Genomic DNA, 27,817 nt, shown 5'->3' with positions numbered 1-27,817 from the left:
TGTAATAAAAGTCCACAATAAAAGAATGGTCATTTTGGTGGTTAATTCACATTCTGCCATATATTTGTAGAAGAAACAATACAAAGACCTCTTTATCGAGTAGCATTTTATGTATCTAAAACATTTCTCTGCTCCCTTTCTACCCAAAGAAGTTCCCCAAAGCAGCAAAACAGCAAACATTATAAACATTTAAAATAAAGGACCAACTTTTTTTCTTTTGTCTGGACTCATTTCCTTTTACAGCTGATCGAATATGTCTATTTGTGATGTTCACTGGCAGAAGAAAAATCCACTACTTGGCAATCCGAAATATCTGGAATAGACTCTCAGCAAAATCAAGCCTATCCAGATAGAACACAATTTACAAACACTGTGGCCTGATTTGTGGAAGTGGCTGTCATGCCAAAACACTCTTTTAGCAGTATTTGTACAGAGCCAGAATATTTGAACCGGCTCGCAATCAATTAAAGCATCCAGAAAGAAATGTCAGAAAGCAAGTAGCAATGCAGTGGAGCTTCCATGTGGAGCTTCCTTGTGGATTAAAAAAAATGGGTAAACATGGTATTCAAAGAAACAGCCCCCTCTAAGGGGACCATGACCTGGATCCACCAGAGCACTTTTGCAGACAGAAGTAGTTCCAGCCACAAAGCACAGTTTCCTTACCTCCCCCCTTCCACTGTAGCCACCAATGCAGGGTGGTGGTGAGAAAATCATATTCCATTCAGAAACCCTTTCATCTGAAGAAATACTCTGGTGGATCCAAGTCAATGTGTTCTACTCCCTATGGAAATACTGAGAAACAATGGTGCTATTGCTTTGTTTCTTCCTCATAAGAGTTTTGCTACAAATCATAAAGCTAGATCCCAAACCAAGGGTTGCTGTATTATCGGTTTGTAACTCAAGTTACATGTGGGTAGGCTCTGAACAACGTCAAAAAACAAAACCTAGGAAGGTTCCCTATGACAACACCTGGTAGCAAAGAAGTCATCAAAATATAAATTGGAGTAGAAAACAGAGAATCTCAGTTACAAATACGTTTAATGTAAAAGGAACATTTCAGATAGTTATTCGGCATAATAGTTTGCTAACTTAGGAATACATACGCATCTCTCAAAATGACAACTATGGCTGCTGTTGTAGCTAGAGAAGGAAGTCTCAAAGCAGCTTACAATCACCTTCCCTTCCTCTCGCCACAACAGATTCTCTATGAGGCAGGTGAGGCTGAGAGAGCTCTGAGAAAACTGTGACTGGCCCAAGATCATCCAGCTGGCTGCATGTGGAAGAGTGGGGAATCAAACCAAGTTTTCCAGATTAGAGCTCACTGTTCTTAATCATTGCACCAAGCTAGCTCTTGAGAGACTGGAATGTAAACATCTCCCTTCAATGGGAATACCTTCCCAATTATGCCCAGTGCAGGCATGCCACTTAACGGTGCAAGGTATTAAGCCTTGGCTTATTGCCTTAGCCTTGATCCCAAACAGGTAGTGAAATCATAGTATAGCTTGCTGAGCTAAGGCCTGTCCCTGGAGGATGCTTTAGCCAGAAAACACCTTTAGCCAGAAAAGCTAGAAATGTAGGTGTACTGCCTTGATTTTTTTTCAGTGCATATGTAAATGCTTATTCCTGGTTTACACAAACCCTGATTTGCAAATCCATTTTTTTCACATTCCTATTTGTTCTTGAATCCTTTACCATGGCATAGGTCAAAAGTAGCAGCCGTCAACTTTGTGCTGAAAATTAGCATATCAGAGACCATCATGTTTCATGTGCAGCATCTTTTCCTCATTCAAACAACTGAGATAGGACCTAAAGTCCTGGAAGTGTTATGACAGGGAGAAGTCAGCTTGATCCCAGTGTGTTTGGTCAAGAACAATTCTCCTTTCTCATATGGCTCCTTTTGCTTGATGGAATGTCATTATCTTAGAATCATAGAGTTGGAAGGGAGCTCCAGGGTCATCTAGTCCAACCCCCAACCCTCTTCATAGATTATATGTGGTATTTTGGTCTTTTGGCACTTAGGCCAAAAAAGGTTCCCTACCCTCCACTTAGGTACTGACATTGTTAAGAAAACAGACCATGCTAAGGTATTTGCAGAGGCCCAGGGCTACAGCTGTTCTCCTCTCCCCCCTTCTTCCATACCTTTAGCCAGGTTCCTGCTTGAAAAACCCAGCAGTTTCTGATACTTTCTCAAATTATCCCCACCGTCTTGCATTTCCCTTTTCAGTCTTTTTGCACTGTTCCAAGGGTGAGCACAGTTTTATGGGAAGCCTTCCAGGAAATTGTTTATGCCAGAACAAGCCACCCACACAGTGTGATTAAAATACAAAAAAGGCAAATCTACCAGTAAGGAAGGGCCGTATGGATTCTAGTTTAACAACCTGTGAACAAGTCTTGACAAAGAGGTCGATTTTATTTCCCTTTGCTACAGCAGGTGTTGCTGGATAGTTCTAGTCAACAGTTCATGTATTCTATTTTGAACACTGTGACTCAGTGCATGCTTTCTCAAAATCAATCATCTTAATTATGTTTGGTTCATAATAATTACTTACAGTTCTAGGCATGACCAGCACCCACTTGAATTCTAAATATTATGGATAACTTAAAAGAGTGTCAGCTGTGAAAATGGCTAGCCACTGGCCTAAAATCTTTCATCCTAACTTTTCAAAGAACGGTCACTTGAGCTGGCCGATCAAACTCACAAGAAGGAACATAACCAATTTGATAAAAAAAAAATCCTCGGATTATATCATAAGATCTGTTTCTTTTCAAGGCAGGATGTTTAATCTAATACGGAGAGGAAGAAACATGGACTTTGAATATACCATGTGGGACATGAAGGAAGGAGACCGATAGAAGGAATGAAAACTTCAAAATGGCCAAAATCTAGATACAAATTTATCTCTGCTATAAAAATAATAATAATTTATTTAATTGATATTCTACCCTTCCATACTGCCTCAGGGTAGTACACATCAATTGGGATGGAATAAACCAAAGAAACAAAAAGGCAGAAGGGTGATAAATACAGTGTTCATGTAATAAAAAGGAATCATTTCCAAGGACTCTATTACAATCCATAATCATAGTAAGAAGTGAAACACAGATTCGGGTGTTTATTTATTTACTTCATTTATACTCCAGTTCTTTTCCCCAATGAGGACATGAGGCTGATTCCCACTGGACACTGCAATTTTGGTCGCTGTTAAGGAGAACCAAATTTTCCACGTCCCCAGTCCTGCGGCAGCCCCAAATGCCACCAACAATGGTGTTTCTGGGGGACAGGAAATGGCATGTGAGGGAGAGAGGGGAGAAATCAGAAGTCTGTCACAGGAGGGAAGAAATGATCAGGAATCCCCCACACAGAAATGAATAGCGGGATCTGAGCTAAGGGTTAGTCCCCATTTTATGATACCCCCGAGAACCCTCCTCCACTCCCCCCAGCATAACTGAATAGCTGACCTTTGTTTTAAAGGGAAAAATTATATGCTGCCCTTGGAAACTGCTGTGCAATGAAACCAAAATTGCCCATCACCTCTACAAGTGACTGGTCCATCTTTCATTGATGGAAACACTGCTGTGCGTGTACCTTCTCAGTGGTAGCTGGAATATATAGCTCCTCCACCTCCAAATATGCCAACAAATAGAAGGGGCCATATTTCACTATGACCTATAGCCAGACACTCGTTACATCATAGAACTATAGTTGTCCTCATTGGTTATCTCAGGGTAATTGCTGTGGATGAGCCAATTTTCCCCATTCTGTTCTCTTATTGTTCCAGGGTTCGCTCTGCCTCACCTATCCCTCTACCTGAAAAAATAATGTCACAACTGGTATTCATGAATTTCAACCCTTCTTACTTCAAGACTCCCCTGGGAATTACAGATGCATACTAACACATATGCCCATCAGTTAGATTAGCACAGAAAGGATTTCCAGTGGAACATGCCAATCATATTAAGAATGTTTTTTTTTTGCACTGCTGTAATCAATATATAAGAGCCTCTTGTGGCGCAGAGTGGTAAGGCAGCAGTCATGCAGTCTGAAAGCTCTGCCCATGAGGCTGGGAGTTCAATCCCAGCAGACGTTTCAAGGTTGACTCAGCCTTCCATCCTTCCGAGGTCAGTAAATGAGTACCCAGCTTGCTGGGGGGTAAACGGTAATGACTGGGGAAGGCACTGGCAAACCACCCCGTATTGAATCTGCCATGAAAACGCTAGAGGGCGTCACCCCAAGGGTCAGACATGACTCAGTGCTTGCACAGGGGATACCTTTACCTTTACCTAATCAATATATGCAGATGCTTGTGCACATTGGCAATCTCTAAGAAAAAGATGCAGACTGAAACCCCTGATGTACAACTTATCTGCTGTGAGCTGAAGAAAAGAGAGGGGAAAACCCTCCCTTCAGACTATATGATCAGACGCAGCATGGGCCATTCTGTCTGGGTGGCACTCCACTGCTATGGAATGCCCTTCAGGAGGAGGTGTGGAATGCTCCTACCCTGTCTCTTTTCTGCGGGAGTTGTAAAACTGTTCTTTTCAGGGAGGCATTTGGCAGCTAATTATAAGGAGGGATTGCCCTGAAGAGCAAGTTGGTGTTTTGTTTGTTTCCAGTTTTAGTTTTGCTGCCTGCAAGTCAGATTTTTGTAAGTTGCCATGGGTGACAGAAAATTGGCAAATACATATTTAAATAAGTACACGTTTGTGTATTTACCTGTTTAAATATGTATCTGCCAATTTTCTGTTACTCATGGCAATTTACACACACACACACACTTATAGATGAGAAACGCTTTTTATAGATCCCTAGTTAGTTCATTGATCTGCGTAAAAACTCTTTTGCAATTTGGTTCCAGCTAACATTATCAGTATGTGGGCGCTCGAGTACACAAATGCAGATACATGAATATTGTTCTGTCAGATAATATCAGAGCACACATTCACAGCAGTTCACTAATCCAAGATACGGTCACATATCCAGAAATTGAAAATGTTTGCAACACAGCTTATTCGGGGCCGTGACAGTATCCACGGGTCTGATGCACGGACTGCACCCAGTGGAATGTGTTCCCAGAAGACATCAAGGCCTTGCTAGAGTTAAAGCAACTCTGCAGACCTTACAAAATGGAGCTCTTCCACCAAGCTTTTGGTCGAGGCCAATGAAGCAGCACCACCAATTGAGAGCCCAGAGGCCCCTCCCACCACCAACTATCTTCCAGAGATGAAAGAATTCACATCATAATGCAATGAACAATATACAATCGCTGAGTCACAATACCAAATGCAACAACAACAACAAGCCTTTAATAGCATATAAAAGTACACTATAAGAAGGGAAAGTGCAAAAGGATCCACTGCTAGTGAGAACAAAGGCAAAGATCACGCTTTAGACGTAATACATTCACGATTTCTCATGGCAAGATGTAAAAACTTTGCTACTGGTTCAATTATATCAGGGTTCTGGGATGTCAAAAGAAACTGAGTCTTTCGTTCATCTGAATGCAGTTCTCTTTTACACAGCAGTGAGTTAAGAAATTTGGCTCGGATCGAAGAATAAAATGGACAATGGAAGAAAACGTGTGTAATTGATTCTATACAGCATTGTCCACATGGGCACAACCTAGCTGAATACAGGATCTGTTGAAATCTCCCATATAGAACAGCAGAAGGTAGAGCATTAGTTCCAGCTAACATGCTAAATGTTAAATATTCTATTGTTATGAATGCTACTGTTTGAATTATATATTCACAATGACGACATTCCTTGTATTGTACCATGAAAATTTTCACTGTAAACTGCCCTGAGCCAAAAGGGAGGACGGTATAAAAATATAATTAATTACTTGAACAATTTCGAAGCAATTTCAAAATGTCACAAGGACCCAATGAGTGTAACAAGCTGATGGTTGGTACCTTTTCAAGTGCCAAAGCAGCTTCACGGAAAGGGTCATGAAGGCGATTCTGGCACTTGGAAAAGCATGGGGGAGGGAGACAAGAGACTCTGCCATGCTTAGTTTGACCCTCATATGCTTCCATGAAGGTATGGATATTAACACACTGTATTAACATACACAGATGAACACGAAATAGCTAAAATAATTGAAGCAGAATACCTACCAGCAAACATCAGTTCAGATACATCGGGTTTAACATGGAGGCAGGTAAAAAGTGGCAGAGCGGACTGTGCTTTATTGACTTTCTCCTTCATGTAACTCAAAGTGGTGTCCATCCTCTAAAGGAAAGAATGAGCAGAAGGAAGATAAAAACTGGAGTTGACGATCCAACTAGTACGCTTCGGGTTTTGTGAATTCATTCGATACAGAAAAAGGTAACAGAATTGTACACCGAACATTTTCGACATGATCGTCTTTAACAATAGCTAAATTAGTGGAACCTTCAAGACCTTTAAGACCAGAAAAGTTTAATTCTGGGTATAATTCTGCATGTACACGAAAGCTTATACTCAGAATTGATCTTTGTTGGCCTTAAAGGTGCCACTGGATTCAAACTTTGTTCTGTGCTTCAAAACAACACGGCTACCCACCCGAATGGCTAAACTGAGATATGCAAATTCTCTCAGTCTCTATGCCTGAACAAGTGCTTGGAACAAGCACACTAGCATGTACCTGATCAAATTGTGAGGTCTACTGTGGTTGACAGTACTAAAGGAGCTAAGGAATTATCCCGATCGGGTAACTGGGAAGGTATCAGAATAGACTTGAAAAGCATTCTGTTGTGCCAAACAAATGGTTGGGCAAAGAAGAGAGGCTACAGCAGCAGCACCAGCCAGGGATATGGTAACTGGATCTGGATCCAAAATAACCTGGCAACCAAGTTACAGGCACAATAGCCAAGACCAGATTTCAATCTGAACCATGATATGTATGCAAGGTTTCTCAAGACCACGCTAAAAGCCAAGGCAAAGGAATGTTTACAACCAAAGGATACTAGATGTATGCATCCCCTTTTCCAAGACTCTAAACAAAGCCGTGTACAAAGCAGATACAATGATGTGTGTCTTAGGAAACCTGCAAATAGAACAGGACTTCCAGAGCAGGTATTTCCCACTTCCCCTTCTACTGCTGCACACTTAAATGTAGTCTTTGTGGATCTCTGACTAGCATATGGGGCAAAGGGAAGGCATGCAGAGGCAAGGAGAAATCAGCAAAGCTGCCCTCCCTTTCTTCTGACGATGGAAAGGCCCAGAAACAGCCAGCAGGACACAAACAAGTACATACATACCTATGGAAATAGACAGAAGGAAATAAACACGCACATACATGCACAAAGTTTACACATGCATATGCTATATGCAAACCAAATATGCTGGAATCTTGGATGTCAGTAGATATTAAGATGCAAATTAGACTCAACTGATATCAAGTTATGTACATTTAGTTAAGCAGATATTGTTATGTAAACGGGCCTCAAATTAAATTGGCCTAAACGAGAATATACCTGCTTATATCTCGCATAACTAGTTTGTAGGTAAGTGTGATCAAGATATAATTGATACATGCAGGATTCTGGCTGAGCTAATCATATTTTCATTTAAGTGAAACAAGGAAAAAGACCAGAAATTACAAATTCAGAACCTTGAATGCACAGATATAAAACAAACCCAAAATTTTGGTCTCCATCACCCAAGCTAAAGCTGATTTGACAGATATTTAAACAAAAATTACATTTTGGATCAGTGTTTCTCCTATCAACATTCCAAAGATGTCTGTAAAGGTAACAGGCTGGCCAGAACTCTTCTTTTTCCATAACGCTTCAATGTACCGCTTGACCTTCGGAGGATTAAGCAGCTTTAACGGATTGTGACTGACACTTGTCATCAATTCTTTATTTATTTCCTTTGGTCCTTTCACTGGGAAATCCGGGTGAGAAAATAACGTGGACATATACCTATCAAAACAACAACACAGTTATAAAAGTCTCTCAGGGGACGTTAAAGGTTCCCAAAATGACAACAGATAATGTATTAAAGCACCGTGTTGGTGTTTGCTTAGCCTTTCCAATAGGCGAGAGCGGACTGATGATTAAACCATGGAGAAAAATCCTGGCAGGCCAGAAGCCTGGATGCACGACACCCCCAAGAAGGAAAGGGCAGGCACGATCTACCACAGTGAGCCCAAAGCCGAACAAAGGATGCTCTCAGCCCCATCCCATGTGGTGCAAGGCTGGCTAGGCAGAGTCTTTCCCTCCTCCCTTCCCCAGGGCTGTTTTCCCTTCCCAGTCCACCCCTGCCTACAGAGAATACAAAGCTCTGAAGGCAAATGAAGAAGTCCTTACTCAGCAAAAGTTCCTGAGAATCAAAGTTGCTGAGAAAAGGTTGTATCAGACAACCATGTTTCTTACTGTCTAAAATGGCTTGCAGCCAAGAGGCCTGCAAGCGCCACCGTCAAGACAAAAAGGCCTGAAGTCCTTTCAATCCGACAGCAGGCTGACTGGCCTCTTGACTGTCAGGACAGGAAAGCTGCAGGCCATCTCACACACACACACCCCTTTTGCTTCCCCCCACTTCTAAGCAGGCAGAAATGAAATGGCCTGGCCCAAACTGAACTGTTGAAGCCACCCTGTGAAACAGGGGAAGACTGGATCCTCATTTGGGCTTCAGTTGGAACTAACCTGTTGGACTTTGGCCTGAACTATTTTTTGCATGACACTTGCCGTGAACAATCCGTTAAAGCTAACAGAGGGTGGCAATAGGAGAGAACCAGCTGCACTGCTGGCAACTCCTCTGTGGGCTGCCACAAGGAGCAGCTCTCTCCCCAGTCCTATTTAATATCTTCTTAAATAAGGTATTATTTAATAGCCCAGCTGATAAGGAGGTTCAGACTGGGATGTCATCAATACGCCGGAGACACCCAGCTCTTCCTCATGATCCTGATTCACCCCCAGACTCATTAGCCAGATGTCTGGAAGCAGTGAGAAGCTGGCTCAAGCAAAGCCATCTGAAGCTTAATCCTGCAAAGACGAAGGTACTGTGGTTTGGTAGGAAAGGGCCCAGCAAGGAAGCACGACTGCCCCAACCTAGATGGGGTGCAACTATCAGTTGCATGTTTGGCCAGGAACCTAGGCGTGATTTTTGACTCCTTCCTTTCCATGGGGGAACAGATCACAGAAGTAGACCTGCTGATATTCTTCCACCTACGCCAAGGCAAGCTTCCCCTGCCCTACCTGGCCCCAGAACACCTAGCCACAGTGATCCAGGCAACAATCACTTCTAGGCTGGATTTCTGCAACTCACTCTATGCAAGCCTACCCTTATCCCTGACCTGGAAACTCCAACTGGTGCAGAATGCAGCAGCCAGGGTTTTCACAGGAACACCTTGGAGGGCCCATATTCGGCCCGCATTCCAACAGCTGCACTGGCTAGCGGTTGACCACCAGATCAGGCTTAAGGTTCTGGTAATTACCTTTAAGGCTATACACGGTCTGGGCCCTGAGTATCTGAGAAACTGCCTCTCCAACTATACCTCCCCCAAAGAGCTGTATACTCCTCCAACATTAATAAACTGGTGACCTCTGGCCCCAGGGAAGCTCATCTGACTAGAGCCAGGGCTTTCTCAGTCTTGGCCCCCACCTGGTGGATGAGCTCCCAGAAGACATCAGGTCCCAGCCAGATCGAAAACAATTCTGCAGGGCCTGCAAAAAGGAGCTCTTCCATCAGGCCTTCAGCCAAGACAAGTGAACAAGCTGCTAATCTCCAACCAGAAGCCCCATAATCTGAAAAAAAAAACAGGCCACAGTGCAGACAAACCAAACTGTTTTTTGTTATCGAATACTGTCCTATCACACTGTTTGTTCTTGTTGTTATGCTTAAGTATTGTTGTTATATTACACTGTTTCATACAAGTCCACTGTTAAAGAAGTTTTATATTGAATGTTCATCGTACTGTACTGCATAAGCGGGTTATAGTGTAAACCGCCCTGAGTCAAAAGGGAGGGTGGCATATAAATATAATGATAAATGAATTAATTAAAATGATCCTCTGGGACAAGAATCTCAGCTGCCTGCTGTTCTCCCTTCCCTCAAACAGGTAGCAATGGCAGTGAGAAGATGCAATGTCACATCTCGCCGCCAAGATGAGAAGATTTCAAGAGAGAGAGAGAGAGAGAGACCTACCACGTCGATCCAGACAAGCCAGCAATATACGTTGCACAGTCTAAAATCCCGGATTCGTAGAGTGCTTTCATCACGCCAGCAAATCCCACCATGGCACGGAATCCACCACCAGACCCCACAATTGCAATCACCGGAACCTGGACGAAATGTACAGTAAGGTTACTTTCTGAAGAGCTCACTAGGACAAACTGCCCGTCGCAGTGCTTTCCCCCTCATGAAGCAAAAGGCCCAGGTGAGAAAGGGGAGATGCGGCAGTGGAAGAGGAGTGCTTAGCCTTTTGCAAGCCTAGAATTTCCCCACTGGAAAGGGTGTACCTCACCCCATTTCCATCACACACAGGCTCAATTATATTAAAAAAAACTAAGCCCCTAGGACAGCAAAGGTGCTGGGGATGGGATTTCTCCTAAGGCAGGGGTAGTCAACCTGTGGTCCTCCAGATGTCCATGGACTACAATTCCCATGAGCCCCTGCCAGCAAACGCTGGCAGGGGCTCATGGGAATTGTAGTCCATGGACATCTGGAGGACCACAGGTTGACTACCCCTGTCCTAAGGGATCAACCAATGAGTTCCACACTTGCCCCAACTTGCTTTACCAAATTTCCTGAAGTAACTTTTTCTTGTTTTTACGGGAATCGGGTCAGCTCATAATTATTTGCACACTGAGTATTTTGTTCCTTCCTCTACAATTACCTACCCATATTCTGAGATGTTGGTCTATTCCAATGGTCATAGCAAAGTTCTACCCTTCCTGATCTACAGGGGTCAATGGGCTTGGATGGAAGGATGTGACTGTGGCTTTGGCTCACACTAGTAGACATTTGCACCATCACAGGATAGGCATCCAATACAGCTTGCACGAATGGTGCTTAATATATTAATTTACTAAAGATACTGAACTCCTATTCACTCGGAAGCAAACAGAATCCCTTACAACATCCTGGAAACAATGTAGGTTACTGGGAAAGGTCATATTTCAGAAATATGACAACATCTTGGGAACATTTTGTATCTCATCCTTTGTCTCTCTCCGCCCACCATTCTTCCCCAAGCCTTGCTGGCTTGAATTATGCATCAATTGGACGCTGGAAAGGTTTCGGCGAATATCCTTCCGTTATCTCCTCCCCCCAAAAATGAAAATGAAGTAACTTAAAGCTGTTACAGACAATTAAGGTATCCCCTGTCAAGCACCAAGTCATGTCTGACTCTTGGGATGACGCCCTCCAGCGTTTTCATGGCAGACTGAATACGGGGTGGTTTGCCAGTGCCTTCCCCAGTCATTATCATTTACCCCACCAGCAAGCTGGCTACTCATTTTACCGACCTCGGAAGGATGGAAGGCTGAGTCAACCTTGAGCCGGCTTCTGAGATCGAACTCCCAGCCTCATGGGCAGAGCTTTCAGACTGCATGTCTGCTGCATTACCACTATGTGCCACAAGAGGCAATTAAGTCCATGCAAACAAACAAACAAACAAACAAAAAAATCCAAATAAAAGGCAATTTCTAAGGCTTTAGAATTTTTTTTTAATCCAACTAAAAGGGGAACAGTGCTTCCAAACGAGGCATCAGAAGAGTCTCCTATCTGTCATCTGTGAACATAAATACTTCCAGGGCTACACACTTGGAAAGCACAGGTCCACTTTTAGACAGTGCTGCATTTATTAGTGTCCTACTATATCTCTCTTCATATCACAGCTACAATCTTCAACTTTGTCTCAACCAACAGCCAATTACACAGAAGCCCGGGTTGGTTTCTGATTATTGGGGATATTTCATAAGATGGATTGTTCCATGATTGGGGCGGGGGCGAATCTCTGCACACAAAAGGCTAGATTCTAGGGGGAAAGTCTAGCATAGTCCTGTGCTTTATAAACTAGCTTTCATGCAAATCCCACACACACAATCTGAAGTGTTACAGCCTGATGACAGGTCACGACAGAGTACACTTGTTGCGCTTGAGGGCTCCCATCGTGTGTTAAATTATCCTCAATTTCTTCAGTGTGTCAGAACCATGCACATTCAGATCAGGAATACACTAGCCATAGGGATGGGGCATCAGTCTGTATTCCTTTTCCAACCTGAAAAGTGCTATTTGGGAGGACACACATTTCTTTGGACACATGTAAGCTTCCCCAGACTGGTTCAGACTGGGAAAACAGGACAAGGGAGAAGGCTGAAACTCCTTCTCTTTGTGTGTTCTCATCAGGATCAAGCAGTACACATACAAGAACTGAGGAGAAGCTGCAACACAAATCTTTCAAATGACACACAGTGAGGGTCCCAGACCCAATCTGTTAACTCCGTAGTGTGTAAATAGCCTGGCATGCAATGAATTGCACTCACAATTTTAGTTCAGTAGCTTTGTTATGAGTGAAATGTTTCTTAATGTTCTATTGGTATGAGCCACTATTTAAACATAAACCATTTTTGTTGTTTATTTACGAAATCGCCCTTAAACCTTATCATGGGAACACAGAGATAACCTTGGATACATACATTATAATACAATTTTTCACAGCTTAAGATTCTGATGGGGCTACACTTGGTTTGAGCCAATACTATTGAAAGGGTTTATAAAACAAAAGGCCAAAGAAACCCCAAATCCAGAATCATCAAGTAAATCATAAGATACAACCCTGAAATAAATCAAACAGAGTGGCTTAGGAATATTCCATCCTTAAAAATATTCAGCAAACTGAAAAATCTATATTCCATTTCAAATATTCCAGAGCTGTAAAAAATCCAAATAAATAAACAAACAAACAAATCAATCTCGCCACCGTCACAGTCCTGGCACTAAGATTAAGGCCAGTCTCTTCTCTCTTAACCTTTTACCCCATCTCCACTTCCATCAAAATAATAAAATGTTGACATGCTTTAAAAAAGGTGGCTGCAAAGGGCTGTAGAAATAATGCACATGGAACACTTGAAACAGTCTGCAGAACTCCCTATTAATATCTGAGCCGAATATGTGCAAGTTGGATGCATACAGTTACATATAGTTGGGGGGGGGGGGGGTTGGCATTTAATAAGGACTAAATTGCAGTGTTCTTCCAGATACCTCTTTGAAAACACACCAGCCAGCAAAGAGCAATGAATCACTCCTACTAAGGCCCCAGCCTGCCTAACTTAATTTCCTAATGAATGGGAACAGCACGTTAGCTAAAACCATTAAATTAAATTATGCATCCTACAGATTATACTTTTCATGGTAATCACAGATGTGTTGCGCATCAATTGTGTTCAGTTTCCTTTTGGACATGTTCATCATCGACAGGATGCCACCAGCAAGATACAGCAGGAATACACACGGGCCTGTGGTCAGACAGGCAGGCCACAAATAAAGAAAGAGCTGGCAAATGCAAGAACAAGGTTGTCTTCCCAGCTAGCTCTACCTTTGTACATTTTTTGCTGAGGCTTCTTTCTTCCCTTTGGGAGCAGTGACTCCTTTTGAATCCCAAATTAAAGCAGTCTTTAGAAAGGAGGAATTCTATGGCCATCTAAGTCTGACCCAATGCTGAATCAAAGGGCTCAAACTAATGAGACAAAGGTATCATTCTGTGTACAAAATGAAATTTGTAAAGCCTCAACTTGCTTTGAGGCCAGGCCAGGAAGGGAGAAAGGGGTGGAACCTCTGCCCAGTTTCCCAGTTCTAAACCCCTCCCCACACAACCCTGCTGCTTCCTTAAAGGACAGTATGTGAATGCGTGTGTGTGTTTTTTTTAGAAAACAACTTTTCTCATTTAAAATGACAGCAACAAAGCTGCTAGTCCTGTTCTGAGTAGCAAAACCCAGCTGAGGTGAATGCATGAAACCCCCTTATTTCTTCCCTGTGCAGCCCTGAGGGAAACGGAAGCTGCACAAGCCTGATATTTGCATTTTATGGATGGAGAGAATGAGCTGTCTGATCCTTTACTTCTCTATTTAAGCCTACAGATACTACAACAAGCTCTCCATGGAAATTTTTAAAGTTACCTTTGCTATACCCAACTCATCCTGACCTGGATAGCCCAGGCTAACCCAACCTCATGAGATCTCAAAAGCTAAGCCGAGTTGACCGTGGCTAGTGGGAGAATTTCAAGGGATACCAGGTCATGCCAGGTCATGCCTTGGAAGGAGGCAATGGCAAACCACCTCTGAACATCTCTGGCTTTGAAAACCCTACAGGATAGATGGGAGACTTCCCAGGAATACCAGGGTCATAAACATGGAGGTAGGCAATGGCAAACCACCTCTAACATCTCTGGCCTTGAAAACCCTACAGGATAGATTGGAAACCTCTAAGGAATACCAGGATCGTAACATGGAGGTAGGCAATGGCAAACCACCTCTGAATGTCTCTTGCCTTGAAAACCCAATGGGATCATCATGTCAGCTATGATTTGACTGCACTTTCTATGACCACCAACATCAACTCATTGCCAATCATCTCGCTAGAGTAGAGTTCCAAATGAAACTTTGCCTGGACATTCTGAGATGACCTGTCTATGACCGTTTATGCACTGGAGGTTTCATGCCGGGCTGTAGGCTGGAGTTTTAGTTGTGGCAGGTTGCCCCACCTCTTCCTGCACCCTCATGGGGGAGCATTTGGCCTGGTGTGACTCATCCGCTCACAATTTGTGCTCCTGCATGGGAGCTGGGGCAGTGAAGTTCCTGGTGCGTAAATGGTCTATGAGAGTACCAGATGCAGTGTCTATAGGGCAGAAACAGCCACCTGCCTATGGACTGAGAAATCAGAAATGACATAAAGAAACAGGAAATTGGATGATTTATGAACAGACAATTTATGAATTGGAAGAAATACCAGAACCGTAGGACACAGGCTGAAACTGGGACAGACAATTGGGAAGGCATACTCAAAATGTTAAGAGGAGCAAGGTACAAGACAGGATGAGTGGAGTAGGCTGTATTACACAAGAATAAAAACATTCTCTACCCTTTTTATTTTATCAACTATTCTTTTTTAAATTATTCCCAGTGTGTGGCAGTTTTGAACAAGGCACTGTTCCTTAATAATGACAGACTGCTTCCCTTTTCTTCCTTTTTTTTTTAGTAGACACCATTTAAACTTGGAAAGTTCTTGTCAGACAGTAACTAATTGGTCCATAAAAGGCAGATCTTGACATGATAAGCAGGAGACAGGGAAGACTGCAGACACACAGGCCTGGGAGTGGAAAACCCCTCCAATAATAATTAAGATAAATCATTGCTCAACAAGTCATCCCATAAAACTAAAGAGCAGAAAGGAAAGGCTGAATGTTTCAAGAAGTCACTGTCTGTGCAGAGACACTTGGCTGGATCCCGCTGAATATGTTTGCTAATGGAAGGAGAGGGAGTTCCCTCCCAGCTGCAACAGGCTTTTAAGCTGCCCTTGGGCGTCCTTCATCTCCCAAGAGCAACAGATCTGGGGGTATTTGGGGCTGCAGCAGGAGTGGGGAGGTAATCAAGGCATACTCTACTGGTGAAAATTCTTCAATCATTGGTAATTTTTGACAGGGTCCAGGCCTTTTATTTGGTTATATTTCCAAGATGGCAAAAGCTACCAGTGCCTTCCATTACTAGGGTGAAAGTGGGTGTGGACAGAGGCCAGAAAAGGAGATCAATGGAAGTTGCATGTGACTAGGGAAGACACCATGTCTTGATGCTTAGCATACAGAAGATGCCAGGTTCACTCCCCAGTTGATAAAGAGGAATTCTTCTGTATTTCCTTCTAACAGGATCAAGTGATATTAAAGACCTTAACCCGATACACCAGGCAGTGGCTGCTAATCTGAGTAGAAGATACTGACCTTGATGGACCAATGGCCTCATTCACAACACTCAAACAAGAAAGGGCCACATGGAAAACTGAGAGGCATCAATAGCTCCCTAGGCTACCAGTACAAATTCCTCCACTTATTCAGCCACCATAATGTAGGAGTACAAACATTCCACTGACTTCCTGCTTTGTGTTCTGGAATAGAACTCCAGCTTTCCAGGATGACTGCAGGCAATATAGGTGCCACATGAAAAGTCACTCTTATCCTACCAATAAAAATACAGAGCATGCCAACGTCAGTGGAGATTTCTCTCAGCAAAAGATGGATGTTATATCCAGTGTTCTCATCACCTATGCTAAGGTGAGTAGCTCCCTTCCTGACCAAGTTCCCTGTGCCCTCAGTAGTTGGTAGCAAAGGCAACTGGTGTTGTCTTTCCCATCAATGCAGCTCTGTACATAGGTGCATAATGCACATCAGTGCCATTGTACTGCCAAGTTCTCAGTGTGTACCACCAATTCTAGCTAGGCCCAGCACCTTAGGCCCCTTTTTCTTTTTCCCCCTTCTTTTTTTGCTGATAGGTACTAGTCTAGACCTCCCCAGAAAGCACATCTCCCCTGAGCTGTAGGGGAGGTCGGTATACAAATGTAATAAATAAATAAAGACTGATTTGGAAATCTATTTGTCCAGAATTCAAGGGGCACATGTTACTCTAATATTAATAAGACACATCTCTGAGGTTTGGGGGCAGGGCTTGGATACAGAGTGTGGGACAAAGCATACAGACAGTGCTTGTGAAACCCTGGGGTTTCTTGAAGGCCCTGGAAGGGATTCCTGAATGGGTGGGAGTTAATTAATTTTTAAATATAGTTTACTAAATTTGTTAAAAATGTATTGGGTGATATGATGGTCATATCGACCTCCCCCCCCCCCCAAATGTTCAGTGATGGGCCTGGAGGGGTCACAGGTGGGCATGCACTCAGCTATACTTTCCAACCATTTTCTGCATCATCACACCATTTCTGGTGTTTCCAGAAGCCTGAAGAATGTTTCAGGGGTTTCTCAATGAAAAACAGATGAGAAAGTCTGCTCTACGTCCACTGTTCTTTGGTGAGCAAATTTATTACTAGTGGATTACCACAAAGCAAGTTTAAATACAAACCACTAGAGCCTCATTGAGGAAAGATGCTAGTGCCCTTATACTATACCAAAAAAAGTATACAGCATGTCCAAAGAGCATAAAAGAGATCAAATAACAAGAAATACACTTGAAAGCCCCTTTAAAAAGCCACCATGGCATTGCACCTCCTTTCTCAGCCCCTTCTCCAATAATAATCTAAGGATTGATTGCTCTACCTTTGCAATTCTAAACTTGGTTACTTTCTCCTAAGTCCACTGGAATCAATGCACTTCAAGGTGTGTAATATAACTTAGGACTGTCTAGGTAGCATTTCCCCAAAGCCACTAGCCCTATCAATGCCACCCGTTTTCTCTTGAGGTCCCTTATGCTTTGAACTACCTGAAGATGCTACCTCAGGGCTAAAGGAAACAGACAAAGATCACACACTTTGTCCTTCCATTAAACACAGGTTGCAGACTTGCTCATTTGCCTCAGAGCAGTGCAGGGAAAGGAGATGGTTGTTTGACTCTCCTACTGTGCATTCAGGATTGCTTAGTGAAATCTGAGCTGCTTGCGAGGTTAGTAGCCCTTGAAAGTTCCACTCTGTTGATGGGAAGAAATGTTGTTGCAGCAATTTTCTGCAGGATTGAACCAAACATTGTGGTTGAAAATTTAAATTAAAACATGCAAAATTAAGTTATAAACAAGCACACAAGTGGAAGTAGTTATGGCAGATTACAGATTATTTTAAATGGTTAGAAGGACTCATGGAGGAGAGGTTCAACAATGGCTACTAACCAGTGTGACTCATGAGGACCTCCTTCTACAGAGGTAGCAAACATCTGAGTCCCAGTGTTGGGAAGCAGCAGGAGGAGAGGGCCTTGGCCTCTCTATCTTGTTTGCTCAGCTCTCAGGGGCAACAGATTTATCATATGAACAACTAGATGGACTGCTGATCTGACCCAGAAGGCTGTATTTATGTTCTTAAGATCCTGGAACATAATGGAGATTTCGCCAAAGATAGTAACCAGCAACAATAGCCTCAAAAACAGACCAATAAGCATTTGACACTCAGTTTTCCAACTTACATCACGAATGGAGGTCAAGTGGTTGTCCTTTTCAGACACCAGAAAACTGTTCAAATGCTGCATTACTCTCATTTTCCGCTGCTGTCGGAAAGCTTTCTCTTCATCACATAGCGCCATGCTGAAGCGAAGGTCTGTCGAAGAGCTAAAGGGCAAAGAACAGACAAGGTTCATGCCATGAAAAGAAAAAAGAAGTGGAGATTTTTCTTATAATTTATCAGGCAACCAGAGTTGCATTAATCTCTCTGTAGAAAGGCAAAATCCTGAACCATTTCTATATATCAGGGGTGGCCACACTGTGGCTCTCCAAATGTCCATGGACTACAATTACCATCAACCCAGTTGGCTCATGGTGACTGTAGTCCATGGACATCTAGACTAGCGATCCCCAACCTATGGGCAGCGGACCACATGTGGTCCGTCGACTAATTGGAGTTGGGCCGCGAAGGACACCTTCCCCCCCCCGGCCCTTTACTTCATCCCCCCCCCAGCCCTTTACAACACACTTTGGGTGTCATTGTCTCCCATCACTCCCAGATGGGACTATCTCGTTGCAGAGAAACAAGCTCAGGGTTCCCATTGATTTGTCATTGTCATGAGTTAAGATTTCCATGAAAATAAAATGTTCCTTATGTTCATTGTTGTGGCGTGTCTGTATCTTATTTTGAAGGGATGTTTAAACATTACCATAGCGATCAGAGAGCGTTAGGGCAGTGGTTGAGAGTAGAGGAGTAAACTACCCCCCCACACACACACTGGGCCTCAGTAAAAGGCGTTGAGTGGTCCCCGGTGATAAAAAAGGTTGGGGACCACTGATCTAGAGAACCAAAGTTTGGCTATCCCTGCTGTATGCAATGAAAGATCAGTGGAAACTGCGCAGCATAAGTGTGGCCATGGACATTGCCTATTTAGTTCTGTTTTACAGTGAAGATATAATGAACATAAAGTATGAAAATCTTCAGTGGCAGCCCCCCAATTACGGAACCACTTTCCCAGTAAGATGCGCCTGGCCTCCTAACTCTTGACCTTTAGGAAGCAGCTAAAGATGCTTTTGTTCAGGATGGCATTCATTTAATTTAAGTTCTGCCTACCAGCAATTTTAAATTAGAGGCTTTATGTACCTTATATGAACTATTAAGTTAAAAAGACACATTTTGGAATTATGCATAAGTTATTGGAATGGCAGAAGCCCAAAGTAATGTTAGGAGCAGACCGGGCTCTATACCATTCACCAGGAATAAGGAATAAGATGAGGGGGGAGCACCATATGTTTTTACTCTTGCCCTCCCTTCTTCTCCTGTGAAGTCCCCCTCTTAAAGGCCGCACAGCTACCACCAGGCTTAGAAGTTCCCACTCGTACACTCTGCCATTCTCCTAGGGTTCAAACCAAGACTGAGAGATGCTAGCTCGGATTTCTGACTTTGCATCATCTTAATTGTTCCTGGCAGAATTTTTTGACTCGGGAAAACAAAGCTGAAGAACCAGAGAATTGCGCAAAGCAATCAAAATGTAAAGCACATTGTTCAATCGTGCTGAAAAACCGGAATGAACCAGCCCTGCGTGCTTTCACCCGGGCACTGAAGTTTCTTGCCGAATCTCAACCAATACAATTACAAAGCACTACCTTTTTTCACCTGAAAAGATTGAATTCATCACAAATTCTGAGGAATACAGGTCCTGGGAGTTTTTGTCAGCTTAGTTATCATGTAGCACTTCTAAAAACGATTTTTGGGGGGGGGGGGGAGGTGAGAGATAACAAAAGCTTTTCGGCCCTCTTACTATCACATGGTTAAAGTGACAAAGTGAGAAAAGAACATTTCTATTTGGTGGGTTAGGATGCAGATAGATTCAAGAGGGGATGTATGATGCAATTTTACTGTGAGTTACTCCAGTCTGTCCTTATGAGATAGAGCTGGATAAACTCTCCACAGGACGGCGCTGTCAAGATTTTTGAATCTAATGCTTGAGATAAATTTTTGTAAAATATAGCTGATCACTTACCAGACTTCAAGAGATAACTCCAAAGTAATTTCTGTGACCTGGACAAGAAATGTGACATGGTCAAATTTTTGTCAAGAAGTTCTTTATTTAGGGAATAAAATCGCAACAAAACAACCTGAAACCAGCTCCATCTAGCGACCTTTCAAGTTTGCAGACAATTCTGCACAGGATGTAGTAGCTAAGCAATAAACTGGGAAGGAAGAGGCACCTTGTCCACTTTTATGTCTGTCATTTTATCTCCACTAATCACTCTCCACAGGAGCTAAGTATCCTTGCTATTCCTCCGCCCAATTCCTAGGGAAAATTAATACCAAGAAGATAATCAGAGAAGATAATCAGAGGAAGAGAATGATAGACAGAGGATCCTCCTTTCTCATGGGTGAATGCAATCCTCTCTCCGGTTTCTGTAGCATGCCCGAGTGGCAGCGTTCAGAATTCTCAAAGGGTTCAGAATTCTCTAAGTGCCCCTCACGTGGGAAGGGTGAACATGCAGCCAGGGTCTAAATCGATGACTCCACCCATTCTCCCTAGCTCGCCTGTCAGCATGCAACTCCCTGCCCCACTTATCTTTAAGTCCCCAATCAAAACTCACCTTTTCTATAAGGTCTCTAACATGAAACCTTGCCATCCCCAATGGCAGTCAGACCTAACTATATGAACCCATGCTCATCCCATGCCACTCTGACTTCTCCCACCCATCTCTCCGTTACTTCCCTCACTGCCTGTTTTAGATTACCGGCATGGTGGAGCACTTATAGTGTCTGTCTATGACAGGGATTCCCAACCAGGGGTCAGTGGGAGCTTCAGAGGGGTCCTCGACCTTTCCTCTCCTCTCTTAATTAATAAAGAAAAAGGATAAGGAGCTGGTGGCCTCCATCCAGAGGGCTCAGACGGTATGCCATGGGTCTAAGAATCGGGGGGGGCGGGAAGGGAGTTGGCTGTGGTGTGGTATGGAGGGTCCAGTTTGACTTCTCAGCTCCTGTCCTTCTTTCCAGCCTACATGAGGCAGAGTTGCCATAGTAGTAATAAAGGCTGGGGGAGGGAGTGAAAAGAGGGTGAAGGTGGTGATGACACATTTGGTGACATGTCACTTCCGGGGCATGACAGGGAGGTGTGGCCAGCTGACATCACTTCCAGGGGTCCTCAAAGCCTGAAAAATTATTTCAGGGACTCCTCCACAGTCAAAAGGTTGCAAAAGACTGGCCTAGTATTTGGAAGGGCCAGGTTTGTATCCCCATTTTGCCATGAAGCTGAGGGGGTATTCTGACCTATGTGAGTCACATGCACTTTCAGCCTCGCCTACCTCACAGGGTTGTGTAAGGATAAGGCAAAGCAAATAATGAATGCTGCAATGAACTCCTTGGGAGGAAGAGCACAATAAACGAATAATAGATTGATTGTAAGATACATAGCAGCAGGGACAGGTCTGATTTTGTTTTGTTTGAGTTGCATGCAACCCTGTAAAAACATCATATCCATTTATCGTGCTGTAAGCAAGAACAACATAAAATAAAGGCCTCTCTCTTTTTTATTATCATTTCTCTGAAAAAGCCTTGGACAATGAGTCCCCAAGTTTGAATCCCCACTCTGCCAGGGAAGCTTGCTAGGTGATCTTGGGTCAGTCGTACTCACTCACCTACCTCACAGGGTTGTTGTGAGGATAAAGCAGAGGAAAGGAGAATGATGAGAGTAACTTTGGGTTTCCACTGCGGGATAAGGTTGGGTATAAAAGATTGGCACTTAGGTCACTGGCCAGTATTCTCAGGCTGCTATCCCTGTCCACACACCATCCAATACAAGCCCCCACGATATCCATGTTCTAGAAATAATCTATTATTTCAAAAAACCAAAACATATTCCCTACTTTCTTCACAAGCTATGACAATGAGGCGCGACAGCATGGTATTTCATCACAAGGCTTTTACCAAGGAGGAATGTAATGAAGAACAGTATTAACTCATTGTGTGTTGCAATTTTCCTGCAATTTCTCCACGCCCTTCCCTAACAGGGAAAACATTAACTAAGTTCCTGCATTAAGGTTTTGATATTATTCATATTTAAACACATGCCCTAGCCAATTTCCTTCGGTCATATCTTATCACCCAAGTAATCATAGCGGCCCTTCAAAGCAAGATACTGTTTTCCCAGCTAGGAAACTGAGGCTAAAAGTGACTTACTGAAGGTCATTCAATTGACAGCTGAGTGAGCATCTAGGCCAATGTCCCAAAATTCCATATACTGGACCTATACTGGACCATATACTGGCTTAAGAGGCTCTACTCATTACGTAACAAGGGGGAGCACATCAATGTTTGTGCTCATACATATTTCAGAGAGAACAACTGCTGCTCAGAAAACAAATAAACCACTGCTTCCATCTTTACAGCCCCTAAGCAACCAGCTAGAACAAATCAAGACTGTGATGCTCTCAAGCGATTAACTTTTGAGTCCTCTCTTTGAAGTCTCTTGGCTATTCAAAGAACAAATAATTGTAGGATTTTAACATATATTCTCTCTGGCCCACACTTTGTCTGCCTTATCTGATAACCCTTTACTTGAAATCTGCCATCCTGTTTCTACCTCTCTTGCTTGATAGGTCAAGGATATCAGACCCTTCTAACAGTGGAAAGCCTGCCAGCTGGCATGCAATACTCACCACTATGGTGAGCTTAACAGGAAAACAAATGTGTTAAGTTGCAAGCTTCAGTTTGTGGGGACCAAGTTATGTAAAGACTGACATCATTTAATAAAGATTATGGGCTGATTTTTGGCACCCAGTTGCAGTTGCTCAAAAATAAAGGGTTGCTGCCAGGTCAAATCTCATGCCTTTCAGCCCATGGCTGTCTGAATTGAATCAGGTGAATTCCAATCTGTGGCACTGAAGCCAATACAGCTTAGTTTTGCTCATGTTATTGTTTCAATGCATATTTTATGATCAGAATTCACCACTTCCTTGAAAGCCTTCAAAATGGAGTTTAAGCCCAGAAGTCACATTCTAGCCAGCCACCACCTTAGAATGTGTGCTTGAATCTGTAGGGTCCTGATCTATGGTATACTTCTTGCAGGGGTGGCCAAACTGTGGGTCGCCAGATGTCCATGGACTACAGTTCCCATGAGCCCCTGCCACCCCTGCTTAATGACATAACTACTAGTTATCTTTAGTAAAGGTAGCAGTGCTTGAGGTGGCTACTTGAAAGAATCTCTATACAGAGAATCTCAGTTTTGCTAACAGAAATGTAAAACTTACTTTATTGATGATGAATGGAACTTCCTTCTTCTCTCCAATTTTCAGTGATGAGACATGAAATGTTGCTGAACCAAGAGTCTCATCCATCACATAATTAGCATCCATGAGAGTGATCTACAAAACACGTTTTTTCTTTTTCTTTTAAACAGTGGATATATAGTTTAGAAGTAATAAATAGAAATACCAAATAGAAAAACTACAACATCCAACAATTGTCTAAAAATACTGCAAAACACAAAACACATCCAGTACATTCAAGGGGAACATTGCAACAGCCAAATCAAATTATAGCAAGTTGCACATTTTCCAATAGCACTGGAGTATTTCAATATATTAAAAAAAAACAATAATCACTCCCCAAATGTATCCTTAGATCACATGGCCTTGCAAAAATGATATTATTTTACTGTAAATTCTATATTTTATATTTCCTGGCTGAAACACAAAGCAGTTTACTTTGTTTCCAACCATTTCTGATTCAAATGTTGGACAAAATTATCACCATTGTTACCAAATGTACCTTATATTCTCAAATAACTCCTCAAAACACATCAGTGGAATTGGCAGACATGGCGGTGGGAAATGGTGGGTCAATAGAAGTTGAGATACGGTCATGCTCTAACCCCTTCTAACCTCCACCCCATCCCTCAGGGAACTAGGTTGGAGGCAAATGTGAAAAACCTGCCTCCAAAACTGATGTTATGCAACGTCAGGTCTATCAACAACAAAACATCTACTTTGCATGCCTACTTTGCAGAGTATGAGGTAGACTTGGGTGCGTGATGGAAACCTGGGTAAGGGAGGGTGAAACAGTCACCCTTAAAGATCTAGACCCTGCCGAATTCTCTGTCCTCTATCAGTCGCAGACTGCAGGACTGGGAAGAGGGGTGGCAACCCTAATCCATGAGGATTTCTTCTTCAGAGCCCTCCCCACACCATCAATTCCAGGAATTCAATGTGTTGGTCTCGGGTGGGGAAAAACCAGGAGTGTGGGCATCTGGTTGGTATACCGCACACCCAATGCATCACCAGATGCCCTGCCAGCCCTACTGGAGGTGATGGTGGCCTGGTCATTACAGCTCCCCAGACTATTGATTCTGGGGGATTTTAACATCCATGCTGAGCTGTCACCCACAAGGAATGGGCTGGACCTGGTATCAGCCATGGCAACACTAGGGCTCTCACAATTTGTTGTTGACCCTACCCATCAGGAAGGTCACACCCTAGATCTCACTTTTTCCATGGGGTTGCATATGGAACTGGTTGTGGCAAATGCCATGCCATGGTCAGACCACTACACCCTGAAGCCACAACTGCAATTGCCGCCTTCCGCTCAGTTGGGCGTTGTGCAGATTTTAGCTCACCCGGAGAGACTTATGGATCCAAATGGATTCCTAAATGCTCTGTGGGATCCAATGTCACAACCAGCCCATGTGTGGAGTTCCACAGGGAGTAATCCTTTCTCTACAGTCCTATTTAACATCTTCATGTACCCTCTTGGGTGCCCAAGCTGGACGGTGTACAGCTTTCAGTGGCTTACTCCACCAGGGGTGATCCTCAATGCCTCTATAGAGGCACAGGTAACAAGAGTAGTGCTGCTGTCATTCTAACACCTACACCAAGCCAAACTAATAGAGCCCTACTTGGCCCCGGAACACCTAGCCACAGTGATCCATGCAATGGTCTAGGCTGGATTTCTGCAACTTACTCTACACAGCCATACCCTTAACCTTGATCTGAAAACTACAGTTGGTCCAGAATGCAGTGGCCAGGGCCCTCAAAGGAACACCATGGAGGTCCCACATCCAGCCCACTCTCCAACTGCACTGATTATCAGATGAAATCCAAATTAGACATAAGGTTTTGGTAATCATCTTTATGGCCATATGTGGCCTGGGCCCTCTGTACTTGAGGGACTGTCTGACTGTCTACACCTCTCAAAGAGCACTACACTCCAGCACCTCCAACTGGCTAGTGATCCCTGGCCCCAAGGAAGCCCGTCTGACCTTAACCAGGGCAAGAACTTTCTCTGTCCTGACTCCCACCTGGTGGAATGAGCTCCCAGGGGAGATCAGGGCCCTGCCAGAGCTAGAACAGTTCTGCAGGACTTGCAGAAGGGAGCTCTTTTGCCTGGCATTTGGTTGAGGTTGACCAAACCAACACCACCTACTGGACCCCCCAGAACCACTCCCCATTAAATAAAGATTCTTAACTGATCAACCTGTGGATTGTTAATATGTTAATGTTGTTCAACCAGTTACTGAATGTATTAGAACCACTATTACCTCTCTTATCACTGTTACTACTGTTATTTATCTGCCGTTGTTACTGAGTTATGCTGTATTGTTCCATGTTCCATGTAAACCACCCTGAGCTGCGAGGGAGGGTGGTATATAAATATATTAGAAATAAAATAAATAAATTACATGTTTAGTAGAACTCAATGTGTTTCTTGCACCTACAATTAGTAGGGGGTGCCAGACATGGGGTGGGAGACTTATGGGGGGGGGTGTCTCCCATGGATGTAACAACATTGCCAGTAACACAATGACATTACTTCCTATGCACTCAGACGTGATGATGGCATGTGTCCAGGGATGCCTCAGCATTTGAGCAAAAATATGTTTGCTATTTGCTGCTATTAAGATGTTTATCTGATCCTGTAGAACAGTGGTTCTCAACCTTCCTAATGCTGTGATCCTTTAATACTGTTTAATAATGTTGTGGTGACCCCTAACCATAAAATTATGCAAGTGTTCTTTCACAGAAATTAAACCGAAACTGACCAATGGTGTGGTAAGATCCATTGTTCACGATTGTATATAGACTTTTTCCCCCGGAGTTTCTCATTTCAGTTCTGCCTCTTGATCCACTATGCCAATCTCGCTCTTTTCCACTGCTCCAGACGAATGCTCTATCTTGATCTACCCCACAAGGCTATTGTGTGGATGGCGCCCCCTTCCCGTCCAAGCTGCTTGCCCTGCAACGGCCCCTGTGAAAGGGTCATTCAACCCCCGAAGGGGTCCCAACCCCCAGGTTGAGAACCACTGCTGTAGAACTTGTAACTCCACTGATTTTTTGAACACTTTTTGCCCTGGAATTTTGTTCTTTAGGGTTGTCAACTCTATCAATTCCAAACCTTGCCGACAGTGATTTTAATCCCTGTTTTTACTAATTGTTTTCCTAACATATTTGTCTAGAAGGGCAGTCACGTTGCTTTACCTTCAATTCTGCTTTCAGTCATCCATTTCACACTTTAGGCAAGTTTTTAAAATATTGGAACAGAAATGCCTCAGACTAAATCCAACTGCAGCAGTCACTTAAAAACTTTACTTTCACAGATCCAAGACCGCCATTACATCTCGGGATATCAAAGCACTACTAATTACAGTGAACATTTTAGTCAAGCAGGTCTTAGTACACCTCAGATGTGGCAAAGCACATGCAATGAATGTTCAAATTTAACACATTTAAAGTTTTTAAAAAAAATTTGGTCATGCATCTCCTTTCTCTGTTCCCATTTCTAACTCAACCTTTCTGGTTCCACTTTCTAAACCAAAACCACTTATTCCTCTGGCGCTGATCTAAAAAGTCCTAAATTATATGGGAACTGAGTATCTTTAAGGATTGCCTGTTCCCACATGAATCCTCCCGTTAAGACCTATATCAGATATTTTTCCAAATCCTCACACATTAAGAAACTCTGAGAGTGCTTTTTATTCCTGGTGACATCCTTGGTACTTCTACTTCTACTTACCAGGTGAAGCCCTGCATATTCCTATTTTAAATGATATATACATTGAGTGCAAACATTTATTTTATTGTTGAAGGTTTTATTGTTGGATTATTAAATTTGTTTCCGCTGGGTATCCTGTTTTACATTGTTAGCCACTTTAAACTCCTCATATTACAGCAAGGCAGTGAGGCAGTTAGAAGGGGTGGCTGAATAGGATGAAGCTCTGAGGAGTCTGTACTCCAAGCTTAAGGCTTGATTTTGTTTAGGGTTGTGTTGTTTTCAATCCCCTCAAGGTCCACTGTAGTTGCCTGGAATTTTTCAAAAATGTCCCCTCCCTCATACTAGCCTCTCTATGACCGTTTACGCACTGGAGGTTTCATGTAGGCCTGCAGACTGGAGTTTTAGTTGTGGCAGGTTGCCCCACCTCTTCCTGCACCCACATGGGGGAGCATTTGGCCCAGTGCACCTCATCCGCCCCCGATCTGTGCTCCTGACAGGGGGGTGGGGCAGTGAAGTTCCCAGTGCATAAACGGTCTATCTTAGACTCACTAAAAGCCCACATTCATGAGACTGGGTCATATAAGTTTATGAAGTGTTGGTTGCTTGTCACATTAGAATTTTTTGTTCTGTATTTTCAGAGTCAGCTAGGGTTGCCAGCTCAGGGTTGAGAAATACCTGGAGACTTTGGGGATAGAGCCTGGAGTGGACAGGATTTGGGGTGGGATCGGACCTCAGTGGAGT

At 43.3% G+C, this 27,817-nt stretch overlaps 1 protein-coding gene across 4 annotated transcripts in view; it reads right to left on the bottom strand.

The window, feature by feature from the left end:
• The window catches only part of PLA2G4A (phospholipase A2 group IVA), a 108,274-nt gene that overhangs the window by 31,529 nt on the left and 48,928 nt on the right, over positions 1-27,817 (bottom strand). For all 4 annotated transcript variants that reach the window (XM_077332672.1, XM_077332673.1, XM_077332674.1 and 1 more), the window contains 6 exons: positions 23,341-23,454; positions 20,094-20,131; positions 18,096-18,237; positions 10,133-10,269; positions 7,686-7,908; positions 6,118-6,232 (listed from right to left, as the gene is read on the bottom strand). In XM_077332672.1, the coding sequence (XP_077188787.1) occupies positions 6,118-6,232; positions 7,686-7,908; positions 10,133-10,269; positions 18,096-18,237; positions 20,094-20,131; positions 23,341-23,454 (769 nt within the window). The remainder of the gene's footprint in view (positions 1-6,117; positions 6,233-7,685; positions 7,909-10,132; positions 10,270-18,095; positions 18,238-20,093; positions 20,132-23,340; positions 23,455-27,817) is intronic.

The sequence above is a fragment of the Paroedura picta genome, chromosome 4 (assembly GCF_049243985.1).
Source record: "Paroedura picta isolate Pp20150507F chromosome 4, Ppicta_v3.0, whole genome shotgun sequence".
In the NCBI taxonomy this organism is placed as follows: domain Eukaryota; kingdom Metazoa; phylum Chordata; class Lepidosauria; order Squamata; family Gekkonidae; genus Paroedura; species Paroedura picta.
This window is presented reverse-complemented; position numbering and strand designations above follow the sequence as displayed.